We start from the raw sequence: 19,083 nt of genomic DNA, 5'->3' as shown, positions 1-19,083 counted from the left end.
CCTCTCAAGGTGAGTCGCCCGCACCTGACCGCGACCTTCAGAGGGACAGACCGAGTAGGATTTCTAGGAAGCGTGTTCTGTCTGGCTTGTTTTCCAGCTCGCTAGGCCCATCTGCTTCACCCAGGTGCCCTTCTCCATCTTCAGGGGACGACATTAGGTCAGAGGACGATCCCCAATCGGGATCTAGTTCAGAAGCAGATGACATATCTAAAACTTGGAATATGGTCGAGAGTCTCCTTTCAGCTATCTTCCAAACCCTAGAAATTAAGCAGGACAAGCCCCCGCCTCAGGAATGCTCTGTTCCATTTAAACGTGCAAGGCCTCCATCCCGAACTTTTCCAAACCACAAAGAGTTTGACACTACACTTAACCAAACATTGGGAGCATCATGAGCAACGCTTCTCAGGCCACAGGTATTTAGATGTCCTGTTCCCCTTTGATGTAGATTTACTCACAAAATGGACCAAAGCCCCCGAAGTGGATCCTCCTGTCTCTCTCATAGCCTCTAAGACGGTTCTATCCCTCCCAGATGGTGCATCGCTTAAGGATCCAACAGACAGGCAAATAGAATCCCTGGCGAAGTCAATTTTTGAGGCATCTGGCGCTTACCTATGTCCGATTTTCGTGTCTGGGTGGCAAAAGTTATCTCAGCTTGGGCTAAAATTCTTCGCAGGGGCATCTTAGCAGCAGCCCCTCAGGACGAGTTGGCAGATCTGGCAGATCAAATTAATCATGTGGGTAAATACCTTTTGGCCGCCTCCTTGGATGCAGCTGGGTGCGTGGCAAGGGCTAACAGCAACATAGTAGCCGTACGCCGAGTCCTTTGGCTAAGGTCATGGAATGTGGATACCATCTCTAAAAAGTCGCTTACCAATCTGCCATTCCATGGTTCTAGGCTCTTTGGAGCCAAGCTGGATCAAATAATATCCGATGCCACTGGTGGTAAAAGCACTTCTCTCCCCCAGTCTCGACCAAAACGCCTTTTTAACAGAAAGGGTTTCCGGCCGTTTAGGCCTTTTCGTCCCTTCTCGTCCCCAGAAAGATCTACCCAACAAGATCGGCCTTCCGCCTCTAGGGAGCAAGAGCAGAAAAAAACATCTTACAAGCCCGCTCCCCGCTGGAGATCTAGAGGACACTACTCCAGGCCTTCAGGCGCCCGTTCTGGTAGGTTTTCCTCCAAGTGACGGGTCACCCCCACCTGGAAGTTCTTCCAGGGTGGGAGGCAGACTTTCCTTTTTCGTTTACGCTTGGCTGACGCTTGGCACGGGACTATGGGATGGAGGATATGTGATGGGTATATGGGCACTGGACTATGGGATGGAGGATATGTATGATGGGTATATGGGCACTGGACTATGGGATGGAGGATATGTATGATGGGTATATGGGCACGGGCCTATGGGATCGTGGATATGTATGATGGGTATATGGGCACGGGACTATGGGATGGAGGATAATTATTTGTTATAACTAACCACAGTTACTATGCCCGGTAGTGTGTATATATGTGTGTGTATGTATGTATGTATGTATAATGTACATACATACTACATATAAACCTGTCCTAGGTTTCCTGAATGTCTGATTAGTCTTGGTGCTACGCAAATTAACTTGTCTTGGACAGCGACATGTATGTCCAGGTAATCCACACACATAGTTTTAAAAAAAAAAAAAAAAAAAAAAATACTGCGCTTTGTGAATATGAGTGGTGGTCTGCTAATTAAATCAGACTGCATGCTCAAAATGACTGGTCCCTTTAAGTTTCCTCGTTTTGTATGTTTTTTTTTTTTATAAAGTTCATGTTCAACTTCTTTTTGTAAAGGTTTAGGTTTTTAAATGCACTGGTCACTTTGTATTGCTCATTTTGTTAATGTTAACTCAATCTTATTTACCCATTGGTGCACCGTGACTTTAATGGTACATCATGAATTGTCTTACTAGAATCTTTGTGTCATATAGTTACCCTGGAGGTTCATGCTGAGACAGTCACTATGCTTCTGTGATTAACATTAGAGAATATGATTAATAGCCAAACTCCTGTTGTAAAGGCTAGGAACAGAGCAACCTCCTATTCTCCGTAGTCATGGCATTGTCTTGTGATTGCTGCCACCGATCAGCTGCGATCGGCTGCAGTGTTCATACTTCAGACGGAACTGTGAAGGCTGCGGCAGTGCTGTTTTTGTATGTGGGGCACTTAAGGAGTAGTCTAGTAATGGACAACACCTGTTTAAGGTTTTAAAGGAAAATTGTCGTGTAAAAAAAAAAAAAAAAAAAATGCTATTCACTTTCAGATACAGCGGGGAAGATAAGTATTTGATATAATGCAAGTTTCCCCACCTACAGTGAATGGAGAGGTCTGGAATTTTATCCCAAGTACACTTCAACTGTGAGAGACAGAATAAAACAAATCCAATAAATCACATTTCTATGATTTTTACATAATTTATTTGCATTTTAATACATGAAATAAGTATTTGATACAATAGAAAAACAAACTGCAGCAGGGATTTTGACCCACTCCTCCATACAGATCTTCTCCAGGTCTTTCAGGTTTTGGGGCTGTCGCTGGGCAACATTGAGTTTCAACTCCGTCCAAAGATTTTCGATTGGGTTCAAATCTGGTGGCTGGCTAGGACGCTCCAGGTCCTTGAAATGCTTCTTATGGAGCCACTCCTTAGTTGCCCTCGCTGTGTTTCTGGGCATTGTCATGTCATGCTGGAAGACCCAGCCACGACCCATCTTCAATGCTCTTAATGAGGGAAGGAGGTTGTTGGCCAAAATTTTGCGATACATGACCCCATCCATCCTTCCTTTCAATATGGTGCAGTTGCCCTATCACCTTTGCAGAAAATCAGCCCCAAAGTATGTTTCCACCACAATGCTTTACGGTTGGGATGGTGTTCTTGGTGTTGTACTCATCCTTCTTCCTCCAAATGCGACGAGTGGAGTTGATACCAAGAATTTCTGTTTTGGTCTCCTCTGACCACTTGACCTTCTCAAATGCCTGCCCTGGATCATTCAGATGTTCATTGGCGAACTTCAAATGGGCCTGGACATGTGCTGGCATGAGCAGGGGGATCTTGTGTGCCCTGCAGGATTTCAATTCATGACTGCGTTGTGTATTTCTTACAATAATGTTGTAGACTGTGGTACCAGTCATACAATGTGATTTTCTGTTTTTATTTTTAGATTCTATCTCTCACAGGTGACGTGTACCGACGATAAAAATTACAGACCTCTCCATTCTTTGTAGGGGGGAAAACTTGCAAAATCAGCAGAGTATCAAATACTTATTTTCCCCCACTGTATGTGGTTAATAACGTTCTAAAGCCGTGCGGCTGCTGTGCTGGAAGCCCGACGACCAGGAATAAACTGTATTTCTCCTGGCGGCCTCGGGCTTCCAGACATGATGGGCCGGTTTCAGTCACCACTCAGTATACAGTGATCTGGGGCTGTAACCACGCCCCCACACTGACTGACTGACAGCCAGCTCAGCACTGAGGCGCTATAGAGCCGGTTGTCAGCCTGACTGGTAACTGAAGCTGCACCTCTGACTGGAAGCCTGAGGGTGCCGAGAGGAATAAAGTTAATTTTTTACTTGACTGGTCAGATTTCCTTGAAGGGACATTGCCTGTTAGCAAAAATAATGTATACCAGTTGTGTCAACATTTTAAAGCCACATACCTGAAAATGTGTTGTATAGAAAAACTGCACTTTATTTATTTTTATATTTCTTTTTAATGTTGTTTTTTGGCTCTACGACTTGTACTGGTGATGCTGCATGATTTTAATATCCTTCACTGTACAAGTGCATTACTGCTGCTGCAGATACGGCAGCCTGAAAGTCTTGGCCGAGTAAAGACTGATGTGAGCTCTGATACAGATGTCTTGAGGCCGCAGCCATCTGCCGGAGCGCGCCCAGCTGGGTGCCGCGGTGTTGACATTGACGTTACCCGTACCGGATTGTGTCATTTAAAGCCGTGTGTAGGCTGGCGAAGGCAAACCAGACCATTTCTGAACAATTCTAATCTGTTGTTTCAAAACCTCTGGAGTGACAGGGATTGTGTGCATGGCAGCGTTGACCGTGACTCCTCGCCTGCTTCAGTCTAAAGCTACCGCAGAATAACTTTCATGCTCATTTTCCATCATGTCAGCCTTACAATGCTATCATCAAAGGCTAATTTGCGTTTCTATTTCCCCCAAATTCAGCATGTCCTAAAATTCCAAACAACAAGGAGACTGCCCCTTCTTTCTACTTTGCCAGTGAGTTGTTGTTTTTCATTCCCTTGCTTTTACTTGACTGTACTTATCACAAAGTGAATGTTGAAAAAACTTTCCATTACACCAGAAAGGATGGGCCGAGATAAAGGGCCTGTGAATAGATGCAGTGTAGTCTTACAGGTAGATTCACAAGCCATGTCAGATAGTAGTGAGAATCACTGGAGAATAGCGTATAGTGTTTTGTTTTTTTTTCTCTCTCGTGTAATAGTATCAGTGGCAAATTTAAATAGATAATTTTCTGGCCATACATTTCCTGTAAGTAAGTTTAGGTGATTTTTTTTTTTTTTTTTTTTTTTGTCACATGTATTTCTAAAAACAAATTATGCGGATGTGTACACACCAATATATGGTATATTATACTACAAGTGTAATAAAATTAGTAATCTTGGAAATGTCATACTGGCTATTAGAGCTATTTTAGAGCTTACAATGACTCCTAACAACCATACACAGCTGATAACACAAAAGCCACCAATCACAATAGGTAGTCACGGCTGATCCCTCACTTCACAATGACTTTTGCACACGCTCATTAGATGCTTCAATACATAGGATTATTCTGCTTAAGGCTAGTTTCCACATGTTTCCTGAAACAGAAAGTTGAATTCTAGAAAGAAAAAAAGTCAGTGTCAAGATTGTGATAAGGAAAAAGAAATTTGCCGCACAAGTTCAGTTGGTCCGTTTTACTAAATGCCTAATCTCTGGTAAAACGATCAGTCTGTTTTTTTGGCTAGTCCCCTTGGAATGGAGCTGTCTATGTGTGCACAGATGTAAAGCCATCACGGCTAAGAATGAGCTTCTCTTGTTGCGTGACCACACTTTTATGGTTTATCTAGTTGACCTACCATAAAATGTAGCTTGCAAATATATAAAAAAAAATATTCAGTATATTTAGGCTTTCTGCAAAGCGACTATGCCTGACAGTACAGATGTATGGAAGCAGAGGAATCCTCAGTGCATGCCTAGGCGAGTTTGCCTGTCAACCATGTGATGACCCTTCTCTTGGAGACCAGTCATCAAAGCCATGTTGGTAAGGGTTAATATTATAGATATCCAATAATGTCTATCACCAGTGTTTGAGCTGTAGTGTACACACATGTGAAGAATAGTGACTGTTTATTGTTAGATTTTTGCAAACAAAATGTCTAAACACATGGAAGCTGTTATAATCAGCCTAAAAATAAATGTCTGAATCTGTTTAAAATGTGCAGTTCTTCCAGACACATTGTGTGCCAGGTCATTGTCTTTCTCTTGGAAATGCTTGAACACTATATGGATACCACAGAATGCCCCTGGAATCTGTTAGTAAGATTTAAGGCAGCGTGCGGTCACTGGGCTTTGCTTGTTCCAAAAGCTATGTAAGGGCTATAATAAAACCTGTGACCTTGCTGGTACAGGAAAGAGATATATCTTTGTACCGTGTTAGAACTATGTGTATGTACCTTGCTGTTACATACACACAGTTCTTCAGGTACCACACATTTTTTGGCTCACAGTCCTTAGCAGCTTGAACCAGTCTCGCACTGACTGTAGCAGAGCCCGGGAAATGAAACCTTTCTATTGTGACTATATCACCGGCTGACTGGCTATATTTTTATACAGATTTTATTTTCCTCACTGGTATAGCCTGAAACAGCAAGTTTTTTTTTTCTCTTTTTAACATTTCGGCTAGTTTTCTTTCCCCTTTTAACGGTATGTTCACATGACTGATTTGCAATTTTGCAAATTCAACCCATATTTTACTACAAGATTTGCATTAGAAATCGCTCTAATTTTTCCCACAGATGTGCAGCTTGCGAACGAACATTAATCCTCATCTGGCAGGTCTGACAGTTTTTCTGTGCAGAATCCATGAGAATAAGTAACATGAAATCTTGTGTTCTATGTGAACAGGGTAGCAGAAAACCCGTTTTTCTGCCAGGGGTTTGGTTTGTGTTTCATGCAGATTTGAACACAAAATTCACATAAAAGCTGACGTGTGAACATACCCGTACAATTAATAGGAAATTGCTTCTACTCCAAGGTTTTCTTTTATAGTACAATATATTTAGGCTAGATGTTATATTTTATGCGTTATAAAGTCATACACTATACAATCTACATGCATTGATTTGTTCATGTCATTATCCAAAGCTTCTATGTGTTTGGATGTGGCATATGACACTAGATCCATGTGTAGGCTCTATGGTTAAACCAGAGTATCTTTTGTTATGTGAAACCTTTGCAGGCATAGCAAACACATGAGTCAGCGGACCTGTAGGAAAATCTGGTCATCTGTATTTATTCAGATGGCGTTATGGTTGGACAGCTCATATGCTGTTCAAATAACATTATCCACTCTTATATGTCATCTAAACAAGTTGGCTTGTGACGAGTTAAATTCATCTGTTATATCTGTGTAATAATCATTGACCAACTTCTAAAGGGAACAAGTGTAGTTGTATTGTACGAATAGTTAGTGTAAGTGTATCGTCTTAAAGGGAATCTGCCTGCAGGTTTTTGCTGTGTAATCTGAAAGGAGTTTGAGGTAGGATCAGAAAATCTGATTCCAGTGATGTATCACTTAGTTTGCTGGGTGCAGCAGTTGTCATAGAATTTGTTTCCTCTTCTATACATCTAACAGAGCTTGGAATGTAGGTCTGTGTATAATCCTGTACACACCACGTATAACAGCTTTCTGTGTACAATGTATATTGACAGAGAGCGGCCAATCTGCTGTGGGAGAGGTTGGACTAGCAGGCACAAGGCAGCTTGTCCTGTGGTGATATCCTCCTGATGATAAAACGCTGATTGTATATAAACCGTAAAACACTGCCTAATTAATAAGTGACACATCGCTGGAATCGGCACCTACAGTTAGGTCCATATATATTTGGACAGAGACATTTTTCTAATTTTGGTTCTAGACTTTACCACAATGAATTTTAAACAAAACAATTCAGATGCAGTTGAAGTTCAGACTTTCAGCTTTCATTTGAGGGTATCCACATTAAAGTTGGATGAAGGGTTTAGGAGTTTCAGCTCCTTAACATGTGCCGCCCTGTTTTTAAAGGGACCAAAAGTAATTGGACAATTGGCTCCAAGTCTATTTCATGTACAGGTGTGGGCAATCCCTTCGTTATGTCGTTCTCAGTTAAGCAGATAAAAGGCCTGGAGTTGATTTGAGGTGTGGTGCTTGCATTTGTAAGGTTTTGCTGTGAAGGAAACAAGCGGTCAAAGGAGCTCTCCATGCAGGTGAAACAAGCCATCCTTACGCTGCAAAAACAGAAAAAACCTATCCTAGAAATTGCTACAACATTAGGAGAGGCAAAATCTACAGTTTGGTACATCCTGAGAAAGAAAGCAAGCACTGGTGAACTCATCAATGCAAAAAGACCTGGGCACCCACGGAAGACAACAGTGGTGGATGATCGCAGAATAATCTCCATGGTGAAGAGAAACCCCTTCACAACAGCCAACCAAGTGAACAACACTCTCCAGGAGGTAGGTGTATCAATATCCAAATCTACCATAAAGAGAAGACTGCATGAAAGTAAATACAGAGGGTTCACTGCACGGTGCAAGCCACTCATAAGCATCAAGAATCAAAAGGCTAGACTGGACTTTGCTAAAAAAAAATCTAAAAAAAGCCAGCATAGTTCTGGAAGAACATTCTTTGGACAGGTGAAACCAAGATCAACCTCTACCAGAATGATGGAAAGAGAAAAGTATGGTGAAGGCGTGGTACAGCTCATGATCCAAAGCATACCACATCATCTGTAAAACACGGCGGAGGCAGTGTGATGGCTTGGGCATGCATGGCTGCCAGTGGCACTGGGTCACTAGTGTTTATTGATGATGTGACACAGGACAGAAGCAGCCGAATGAATTCTGAGGTATTCAGAGCCATACTATGTGCTCAGATCCAGCCAAATGCAGCCAAACTGTTTGGTCGTCGTTCAATACTACAGATGGACAATGACCCAAAACATAAAGCCAAAGCAACCCAGGAGTTTATTAAAGCAAAGAAGCGGAATATTCTTGAATGGTCAAGTCAGTCACCTGATCTCAACCCAATTTAGCATGCATTTCACTTGTTAAAGACTAAACTTCAGACAGACAGGCCCACAAACAAACAGCAACTGAAAACCACCGCAGTGAAGGCCTGGCAGAGCATCAAAAAGGAGGAAACACAGCGTCTGGTGATGTCCATGAGTTCAAGACTTCAGGCAGTCATTGCCAACAAAGGGTTTTCAACGAAGTACTAGAAATGAACATTTTATTTACAATTATTTAATCTGTCCAATTACTTTTGGTCCCTTTAAAAACAGGGTGGCACATGTTAAGGAGCTGAAACTCCTAAACCCTTCATCCAATTTTAATGTGGATACCCTCAAATGAAAGCTGAAAGTCTGAACTTCAACTGCATCTGAATTGTTTTGTTTAAAATTCATTGTGGTAATGTCTAGAACCAAAATTAGAAAAATGTTGTCTCTGTCCAAATATATATGGACCTAATTGTACATTACACCTGGTGACAGATTCCCTTTAAGGCCTGTTTTTGACTTATCTGGACTTGTCATGGTGCCAATAGAAGGGCCAGTAGTTTAATAAGATCTTTTCTTGCATTGTTTTATTGTGATCCTTTTCTACACTAATAAAACAGCTCATGCAGAACCGGAATACAGTCTTATAATAGTAAGTTCTTTTTTTCCCTTCTCCCTTCCAGTTTCAACTAGCTCACTAGCACAGCAGTACGCACACCCCAATCCTGCATTACATCCTCACCCCCCTCATCCTCAGCCTTCAGCCACCCCAACAGGCCAGCAACAGTCTCAGCATGGAGGCAGTCATCCAGCACCAAGCCCAGTTCAGGTAAAAGACCTCATAATGTGAAGCCTGTTTAGCCTTATGTTGTCTTGCAATATTAATGAAATTCGCATCTAGGAAGATCTCTGTTCATGATGGTTAATGATTGAATGATTTCAATATTTCAACTAAAATGTAAAGTGGATCAGAATGTAGATTTTTTTGCCAGAAATAACTGCATTTTTCTTCATGTCATCCATTTTCCTGTAGTAATAAAAAGTGCAGCTTGCTACTTGTCTCCTTTTTTGCTATGTAACATTAGAAATTACATTCTTTACCCAGGACCTATTTAAGTGCATTTTTATTATTTTGATTTAATTCTATGTTGGGATGATTAATGCAAATGCTTTCCCCCTTTTTACATAGCACCACCAACACCAGACAGCCCAGGCTTTGCACCTTGCTAATCAGCAACAACAGTCTGCGATCTACCACACGGGGCTCGCTCCCACACCGCCTTCTATGACCCCTGGCTCTAATGCGCAGTCCCCACAGAACAGCTTCCCAACGCAGCAGACAGTTTTCACAATTCACCCTTCACATGTCCAGCCTGCCTATACCAATCCACCTCATATGGCTCATGTGCAACAGGTACGTAACAATATTCAGTGTACAATGCACGGGGGTCTGCTAGATAACCTGTAAGCACTAGGAATTGCCTATAGATTTCATGACCAGGCATGTAGAGATCCTAGGTGTGCAGGTTACACGCATAACTTTGTACAGCTTATACTAGAATTTTATTCTTGTTTCTGGTTTTCTTTGGCATTAAAGCAAAGGAACAGCATATACCAAACGCCACCACCAAGTAGCGGGAATTGTGTACAGGAACATCTGCAGAGCACATGGGCTAAGTCCCCCTAAGTCCAGGTGGGAGACCCCAGAAAAAGTGATGGAGAATGAAAGGGCTAAAATCCTGTGGGATTTCAAGATCCAGACGGATAAGCAGGTGTTGGCTAACCAACCAGACATTGTGATAGTAGACAAGGATCAGAAGACAGCAATGATAATAGATGTGGCAGTGCCAAGTGACAGCAACATCAGAAAGAAGGAATATGAGAAGCTGGAGAAATACCAGGGCCTCAAAGGAGAACTGGAGAATATGTGGAAGGTGAAGGCAACAGTAATTCCAGTGATTATAGGAGCACTTGGAGCAGTGACCCCTAGGTTGGAAGAATGGCTACAACAGATCCCAGGAGCAACATCTGAGCTCTGTCCAGAAAAGTGCAATACTGGGAACAACGAAGATCCTGCGCAGAACCCTCAAACTCCCAGACCTCTGATAGAGGATCCGAAAGTGAGAAAGGACAACAAAGACCACCCCTATTGGGGGGGTGAGAAGGAAGTTTAAAAAACATATATTTTTTTTAATTGTAAATAATGCTACTATGATTGCAGTTGTTAGTTTTTTAATTGAGGATAGGCTAGGGGATAAGCAATATGTCTGATACCTTTTTCTTTATCGCCTTATTGGGGGGGACACAGATTACCATGGGTGTATGCTGCTACTGCTAGGAGGCTGACACTATGCAAAACAAGAAACTTAGCTCCTCCCCAGCAGTATACACCCACCGACAGGCACGAAGTACCTCAGTTTGTGCTTAGTGTCTGTAGGAGGCGGACCGGGATCTCCCCAGATCCGCATTTAATGATTTCCTTTTAGGGTTTGTTGTGTGTACTAATGTTTTCTCATTTATTTTTCAGATTTCAGCATTGGGAAACGGTGTAAATTCATCCTGCTTTCCCATATCAGGCTGCTGAGCGAGCAATGTGGTGTTACCCACATCGCAACGCTCAGGTTCCGCAGGCAGGACCTTTTCCCCTATCACCCTCGGGTGCTATGGGCTGGCGACAGGTAGCCGGTCCTCGCCGATTCCCATCCTCACCCCTCTCCTGGGACAGGGCTGAGAGGAAGACGGCGGTCGCCAGAGGTGACTTTTCCCTTCTAGCAAGAGGTTGGCGCCGTCTTCTGCACCGTGTGGACATGGTGCGGGTACAGAGGATCCCCCCTTCCAGCGGCCTGCTCTCTGTACGTGGGCCCCTGCGGTAATCCTCTTCAGGGACGTCTGGTAAGAGGTCTGAATGTCCCCCCCCCAGCCCCGCATTAAAAAAAAAGTGACCAAACTGACCCGGAGTTGGTGAACACTCCAGCCCTGCAGCCTTAATACAGGACGCCTCTGTTGCTAGTACATCGGCCCCTGGTTTGAAATTCCCGCCTTGCACTCAATGGAGGTTATCGGGGCCGGCGCTTAGCCTCTGCACTGTCCCTGGTTTTGAAATTCCCGCCTCTTTGTTATGCAGGCGCGCGCCCTCTCTTCCTATCGCTCACCTCTGGGGAGGTTCCGCAGTGATTTCCCAGGCTGTGCTTTGCCCTGTTTCCTCCAGTACCCCTGCGGCTTTGCGGTCCCGGTGGCGCTGTCGGCATAAGGTCCCGGGTGGTAACCACGCCTTTTTTACTTTCACTTTCATTTTGAAAGCTTCCTCTTTCCTGAGCGCGCATTCTTTTCGCGCCTTTATTAACCTATCACGGGGCTTCTTCTATTCCGCGCCGGCAGTCTCCACTCAGCCGCGCCCCCCGCTTTTCTCTTCCAATCATACAGCTCGGCGGCTAAGCCCCGCCCACCGCTAGCGTCATCCTGACTTCCTGGGATATCGTTCTCTCTCTCTTGATCGGTTCTCTGCTTGGGGGACACAGCGGCGCCCGACTACGCATCTGAACCTCGGTAGACTCTGCTGCTTTTGTCCTGAGGCTCCAATTAGCTCCCCTCGGCAGCTCCCTCTCAGTTACATGCGGACATACTGCTGCTTTTTTTCCCACATATGAGCAACCCTGCAAGGGCTCTCTGTGCTAGACCCACACCTATTCACTACGCCTGCGTGCGGTGTAAAAAGAAGTGGGCGTCAGGTCAGTCGTCTCCCTTCTGTCCGTCCTGCAGCCCTTCCACTATGTCTACCCCTCAGGAGCATTCCGAAGCCCAAAATGAGAGCACTCTACCTCCCCCTGAGTGGGCTGTTGCAATGTCTCAGTCGGTCTCTGACCTGACTAAAGTTTCTCAGTCCCTGGTCCAGGTCTTAGAACGGATACCTCAGCTATCTTCAGCCACCTGTGCGCCGACCACCTCTCTCGGTGAGTCGCCTGCACCTGACCGCGACCTTCAGACGGACAGACCAGGTAGAGGTTCTAGGAAGCGGGCTCTGTCAGGCTCTTCTTCCAGCTCACAAGGTCCTTCCGCCTCTCCCAGGCTGCGTTCCTCGTCTCCTTCATCGGTAGACGACCTTAGGTCAGACGATGATTCCCAATCGGGATCCGAATCAGAGGCAGACAACATGTCTAAAACTCAGGACATGGTTGATAGTCTCATATCAGCTATTTTTCAAACTCTTAAAATAAAGGACGATAAGGCACCACTTCAGGAATGCTCCGTTCCCTTTAAGCGAGTAAAACCTCCCTCTCGAATCTTTCCTAATTACAAGGAGTTCGACACTTCGTTATCCAGGCACTGGGAACACCCTGAGAAACGTTTCTCAGGCCGCAAGTACTTAGATGTGCTATATCCCTTTGATGCAGACCTCCTCACAAAATGGACCAAGGCTCCCGAAGTGGATCCACCAGTTTCCCGTCTCTCCTCTAAAACGGTTCTATCCCTTCCAGACGGAGCATCGCTTAAAGATCCAACGGACAGGCAAATAGAATCGCTGGCGAAGTCAATTTTTGATGCATCCGGCGCCTCTGTCCTATTTTCGCTTCCGCCTGGGTAGCAAGTGTCATTTCAGCTTGGGCGAAAATTCTTCGCAAGGGCATCTTAGCGGCCGCTCCGCAGGACGAGCTAGCAGATCTAGCGGACCAAAGTAATCATGCGGGTAAATATCTTTGGCCGCATCCTTGGATGCGTCCAGGTGCGTAGCAAGAGCTAACAGAAGCATAGTAGCCATACGCCGCATCCTTTGGTTGAAGTCGTGGAGTGCGGACACCACTTCTAAGAAGTCGCTCACCAACCTGGCATTTCAAGACTCTTTGGCGCCAAGCTGGATCAGATAATTTCGGATGCCACTGGTGGTAAAAGTACCTCCCTTCCTCAGTCCCGGCCTAGAAGGTTTTTCAACAGAAAAGCCTCTCAGCCGTTTAGGTCCTTTCGCCCCTTCTCTTCCACGGAAGGTTCATCCCAGCAGGACCGGCCCTCTGCTTCCAGAGACCGGAGAAAACCATCATATAAACCCGCCCCCCGCTGGAGGGCAAGAGGTCAACCCTTCAGGCGCCTGGTCCGGCAGATTTTCTTCTAAGTGACGGGTCACCCCCACCTGGAATTTCTTCCAGGGTGGGAGGCAGACTTTCCTCTTTCAGAGACGCATGGCTGTCTGTCGTCGACGACGCTTGGGTCAGGGAAGTCATCACATCCGGATACAAAATCGAATTTTCTCCCCCCCCCCCCTCCAAACAGTCGATTATTCCTGTCTCGACCCCCAAGACAGCGGTCAAAGACTCCAGGGTTCCTTCAGGCCATCTCCTCCCTTCTTTCCGCCGGGGTTATCGTTCCCGTTCATTCAAACGAACGGCTTTCAGGGTTCTACTCGAATCTCTTCGTAGTCCCGAAAAAAGACGGCTCCCTTTGTCCAATTTTGGACCTCAAGTTGCTCAACCGCCACGTGAGGATCCTCCACTTCAAAATGTCCATGCGCTCGGTAATAGCCTCGATGAAACCCGGAGAGTTCCTCTGCTCTGTGGACATACAGGATGCCTACCTCCACATCCCTATTTATTTGTTTGCAACATCAGAGATATCTCCGCTTTGCGATTCAGGACAATCACTATCAGTTTACGGTCCTTCCCTTCGGCCTAGCCTCCGCTCCCCAAGTCTTTACGAAGGTGATGGCGACAGTCATGGCCATACTTCGATCCAGGGGGATTCTCATCATCCCTTATCTGGACAATCTCCTGATCAAGGGCTCGTCTCGCCAAAACTGTCTTCAAAGTCTTCAGATACCCCTGGATGCTCTCAGCTGCCTCGGATGGATAGTCAACAAAGAGAAGTCCATCCTTCACCCTACCCAGCATCTGACCTTTTTTGGCATGGAATTCAACACGAATCTAGCCCGGGTGTTTCTACAGAAGGAAAAATTTTCAGCCCTTTGCAAGGGAATCCGATCCCTAAAACGCTCGAGGACTATTATCCTTCGGTCCTGCATGAGGGTCCTGGGGAAGATGATAGATTCCATGGAAGCAGTGCCTTTCGCACAATTTCACACTCGTCCTCTTCAGCTGTTCTTTTCAGTCTGGGACAAGACCTCGTTTTCTCTGGACCGTCCCATTCTCCTTCCGCTCAGAGTCAGACAATCGCTGACTTGGTGGACATTGCCGGCGTCAGTTCTCCAGGGAAGGTCCTTTCGTCCGCCTCAGTGGCAGGTCATCACAGATGCCAGCCTCCTAGGATAGGGATGGGGGGCAGTTTTCCAACGGAAAACTGCCCGAGGGCGCTGGAACGCGCTGGATCAGAGCAATCTTCCTTGCTCTCCTTCGTTGGCAGCCTCTCCTCGTAGGCAAACTAGTCCAGATTCAATCAGACAATGCCACGGCCGTGGCGTACATAAACCACCAGGGCGGGACTCACAGCAGGCAGGTAATATTAGAAGTGGCAAAGATTCTGCGTTGGGCAGGGCGTCACGTTCCGGCGATATCCGTCGTTCACGTTCCAGGGGTGGAAAATTGGGCAGCCGACTTCTTAAGTTGCCAGGGTCTAGCGTCAGGCGAATGGTCCCTTCATCCCAGAGTCTTCAATCAGACATGCCAGCGTTGGGGCACCCCGGACGTCGATCTCATGGCATCTCGGATGAACAACAAAGTTCCTCACTTTGTAGCCAGGTCCAGGGATCCTCTAGCCGTCGGTTGCGACGCCCTGGTAATTCCGTGGTCCCAGTTCCAACTGCCTTACCTGTTTCATCCCCTTGCCCTGATCCCAAGGGTGGTCAAAACGATAAAATCAGAGGGCATCCCAGTAATTCTGGTGGCTCCAGACTGGCTTAGACGACCTTGGTATGCGGAGTTGGTGAACATGCTCGCGGACGTCCCCTGGAGGCTTCCAGACCGTCCAGATCTTCTCACTAGGCCCCCTTTACCACCAGAATTCTCAGTCTCTGAGTTTAACGGCATGGCCATTGAGGCCGCGATTCTGAGAGAATCAGGGTTTTCCAGCCGGGTCATTCAAACCATGATCAGAGCTAGGAAGCCAGCCTCCTCCCGCATTTACCATAGGTACTAGAAGGTTTTTTTCCGTTGGTGCGATGATAATGATGTTTTTCCGTTGTCATTCTCCATTCCATCTATACTTGGCTTCCTCCAGTCCGGTTTGGATGCGGGCCTGTCCCTCAGTACCCTCAAGGGCCAGGTATCTGCTCTGGCGATCCTCTTCCAGAAGGATCTGGCCTCCTTACCGCAGGTGAAGACTTTTCTCCAAGGAGTCGCCCATGTGGCCCCTCCCCATCATTCTACGATAGATCCATGGGATCTCAATCTCGTTCTTGGCGTTCTCCAAAAGGCGCCGTTCGAACCTGTCCAGGACATTCCTGTGTCCCTTCTCTCATGGAAGGTGGCTTTCCTAATCGCCATTACATCCATCAGGAGAGTTTCTGAGCTGGCGGCTTTATCCTGTCGTTCCCCGTACCTAATCCTCCACCAGGATAAGGTCGTTCTCAGGCCAGTTACTTCCTTCCTTCCAAAAGTGGTATCCCCGTTTCACACTAACGAGGATATCGTCCTTCCCTTGTTTTGTCCTGCGCCTGCTCATCCTCTGGAAAAGTTGCTCCACAAACTGGATGTAGTGAGAGCCTTGCGTGTCTACCTTGCCAGGACTGCTTCTTTTCGCCAATCCGATTCCCTGCTTGTCATCTCTGAAGGTCGCCGGAAAGGGCTCCTGGCATCCAAATCCACAATTGCTCGTTGGATTCATTCTACCATTCTGGAAGCCTACCGACTTCAGGAAAAACGGCCTCCTCCGGGAGTGAGAGCCCACTCCACCCGGGCTGTAGGGGCTTCTTGGGCTGTGCGACACCAGGCTTCGGCCTTACAACTTTGCAGAGCCGCGACCTGGTCGTCTTTGCACACCTTTGTGAGGTTCTACAGGGTTCATACCCAGGCCTCGTCTGATGCAGCTCTTGGTAGGAAAGTTCTGCAGACGGCGGTCGCACATCGGCCGACCCAAGCCCTTCCTGCTTTCGTTCCTTTATGCCTGTTCCCACCCACGGGACTGCTTTGGAACGTCCCATGGTAATCTGTGTCCCCCAATAAGGCGATAAAGAAAGAGGGATTTTGGGTTCTTACCGTAAAATCTCTTTCTTGGAGCCTTCATTGGGGGACACAGCACCCTCCCTGTTTAAGTTGCACCGTGTTGGGTCTTCGAGTCCCTTGTTAGGTTGGTACATATGTTGATAGTTTTTTTTGGTTGCTTCTCCTACTGCTTTCTCACCAACTGAGGTACTTCATGCCTGTCGGTGGGTGTATACTGCCGGGGAGGAGATAAGTTTCTTGTTTTGCGTAGTGTCAGCCTCCTAGCAACAGCAGCATACACCCATGGTAATCTGTGTCCCCCAATGAAGGCTCCAAGAAAGAGATTTTACGGTAAGAACCCAAAGTCCTTCTTTTATATCCTTTCCTTTTCTTATGGGTGCAAGTTCCTCTTCAAGGCTTCCTACCTAACCCCCTTGGTCTCTCAGTATGCACTGTATACATATAGACCAGTACCTTTCATTGTCCTGTCTAACCTAGATCCCTTTCTGAAGTGACAGTGAGGTTTCTTGGCCTCTGATATGTGTGATACCCATAGATGATTACACGGGGCCCCGTTAGAACTTTCCCATCCATGGACTGTCTGCAGCTCTTCTGTCTTGACAACTGATGTACAAACAAAAAGCATTTCTCAATCTTTAGTGGAAATATTCTAACATATCTGACTTTCCATTATTTACTGTTAAGGCTCATGTTCAGTCAGGAATGGTTCCTTCCCATCCAACTGGTCATCCCATGATGCTGATGACTGCACAGCCTCCAGGTGGTCCTCAAGCTGCACTTGCACAGAGTGCTTTACAGCCCATTCCTGTTTCTACAACTGCACACTTTCCCTACATGACACATCCTCCAGGTGAGCCTTGGTTCAGCATGTCAGCAGATTTTTTTTTTTTCATGTAACATGTTTTGTTTATACCGAAAACCTTAACAACTTTCCTTTTTATTTATCTTTTAGTGCAAGCACATCACCAACAACAGCTCTGAACTTGGTGCTTCTGTGAAAAAGGCTGGAACCCTTTTGTAGGCCAAAAATTCTCACCACCTTCTTCCTTCCAGTGGAAGTTGTGACATCTAGAATTTCTCATTTTTGTTTAAAGAAAAAAAAAACACCCTGATTTCTGCTAACCTCCAATAGGAATGCTAACTGATCACCTTGCAGTGGGAAAGAGTCGAAAGGAGTAGAGGCATGTAGGAGCTTGCAGGCTGACCGTACGCTGCATTGGTCCTCCTAAAGCCCCACCTTTGCTTGCGGATAACTGGAAGTTATTTATTTTTAAAGTCCCTTCTAAGTTATGAACTCATCAGCTAGCGAAGGAAATAACACGAGTGATTCTTGCTGCTATCTTCACCTTAAGAACGAAAAATCAAGACTCTAATATCCCTTTTTATGTCTAAACTTGAAACCGATTCAGTAAGATTCTGATCATCAAACTGATGGATTATTATTTATGAATCAGGTTTGATGTGACCACTGTCTTGCAACAGTGGAGTAACTTTTAAGTTAAGGAAAAAAAACTTTTACTTTGTAGATAATATAAAATAAAAACTTACAAAAAAAAAATAAAAATTAAAAAAGTTTTAAAAACTGAAAACTGACTTTGTGATTTATAATTTAAGGGAAGTGCATGCTCGCACATCTCCAGGACAAGAATAGAGAGTAAATGCTCAGCCGCTTCTCTCCTGCAACAAATGAAACAATCGCTATTGTTAAGGCCACGTAAAGCAGAATCTTTTTTCTATGAATCCCAATGCAAATCTGCAGGCTACGGAACCGTTAACATTAAAGGGTCTACATTAATGGTGAAAACTGCTGCTTTTCCACAAAATAGTAAGAATGCCTATCGTACAAAAAAGTGTTCATGGGACCAAAATTGCAAAGTAAATAGTCTGTCTTGAATCGAATACAAAAACAGACGGCAATCCAGTGGATGGAATCGCAGCAGTGGATGAGCATAGTAAAATTGAACAATAATACGGGTTAGAACCAGTTGTAAATTGGTATTAAAATGAAATATATGATTATATGCCATTTGAGATCCATAGTAGGTGTTCTGCAATACATTACAGCTATTATGCATTAAGATAAAAAGCATAGGGGCAAGTGTACATTAAAACACATTCTCAATGGTTAGCAATAACTTTATACAGTTGTCCAGAGTTCAAATCCCACCAAGGACATCGTTTGTAACTAGTTTGTGTGTGCCTCCATGTTTCGTGGGTTTCCTCCACGTACTCCTCTGAAAATCCAAAAATGCATAAAAAAAAAAGGTATGGAACCCACAGCTTGGCTTCTTCAATCAAGAAGATTTTAAATAAGCCAAGCTGTGGATTCTGTACTTCATTTTATGACATGACTATTGCAACGTTTTTGTTTTTTTTTGCTCAATAAGGGCAGTTTCACATGTCCAGATAATTCCGGTACCGGAAAAAACGGTACCAGAGCTATCCGTGTCCGTCTGTCCGTGTGCATACGTAGGCCATCCGTGTGCTATCTGTATGTCCGTGTGTACCATCCGTGTGCTGTCCGTGTATTGGAAAAATTTGTTTCAATGTTAACCCTTTGACTTTTAAAAACGCACACGGACGCCATCCGTGTGTGGTACGTGTTTAGACGGACCCATTGACTTGTATGGGTCCGTGTGATCCGTGCTGTTGCACGCACAAAAACGGACATGTCA

General features: G+C 45.3%; 1 protein-coding gene across 12 annotated transcripts in view; it reads left to right on the top strand.

Moving 5' to 3' along the window:
- ATXN2 (ataxin 2) overlaps window positions 1-17,997 on the top strand; it is a 182,842-nt gene extending 164,845 nt beyond the window's left edge. For 8 of the 12 annotated variants that reach the window (XM_073564973.1, XM_073564778.1, XM_073564585.1 and 5 more), the window contains 5 exons: window positions 4,210-4,263; window positions 8,990-9,135; window positions 9,496-9,720; window positions 17,093-17,258; window positions 17,361-17,997. In XM_073564973.1, coding sequence (XP_073421074.1) covers window positions 4,210-4,263; window positions 8,990-9,135; window positions 9,496-9,720; window positions 17,093-17,258; window positions 17,361-17,389 — 620 coding nt within the window. In that variant the 3' untranslated portion in view covers window positions 17,390-17,997. The remainder of the gene's footprint in view (window positions 1-4,209; window positions 4,264-8,989; window positions 9,136-9,495; window positions 9,721-17,092; window positions 17,259-17,360) is intronic. The other 4 variants (XM_073564714.1, XM_073564841.1, XM_073564647.1 and 1 more) reach the window with 1 other exon arrangement.
- Window positions 17,998-19,083: the final 1,086 nt, after the last annotated feature.

This window comes from Dendrobates tinctorius, unplaced genomic scaffold, assembly GCF_039654945.1.
Source record: "Dendrobates tinctorius isolate UK_male_01 unplaced genomic scaffold, ASM3965494v1 ptg000003l, whole genome shotgun sequence".
NCBI lineage: Eukaryota > Metazoa > Chordata > Amphibia > Anura > Dendrobatidae > Dendrobates > Dendrobates tinctorius.
Note: the sequence above shows the minus strand (reverse complement) of the source record. Positions and strands in the feature narration are given on the sequence as shown.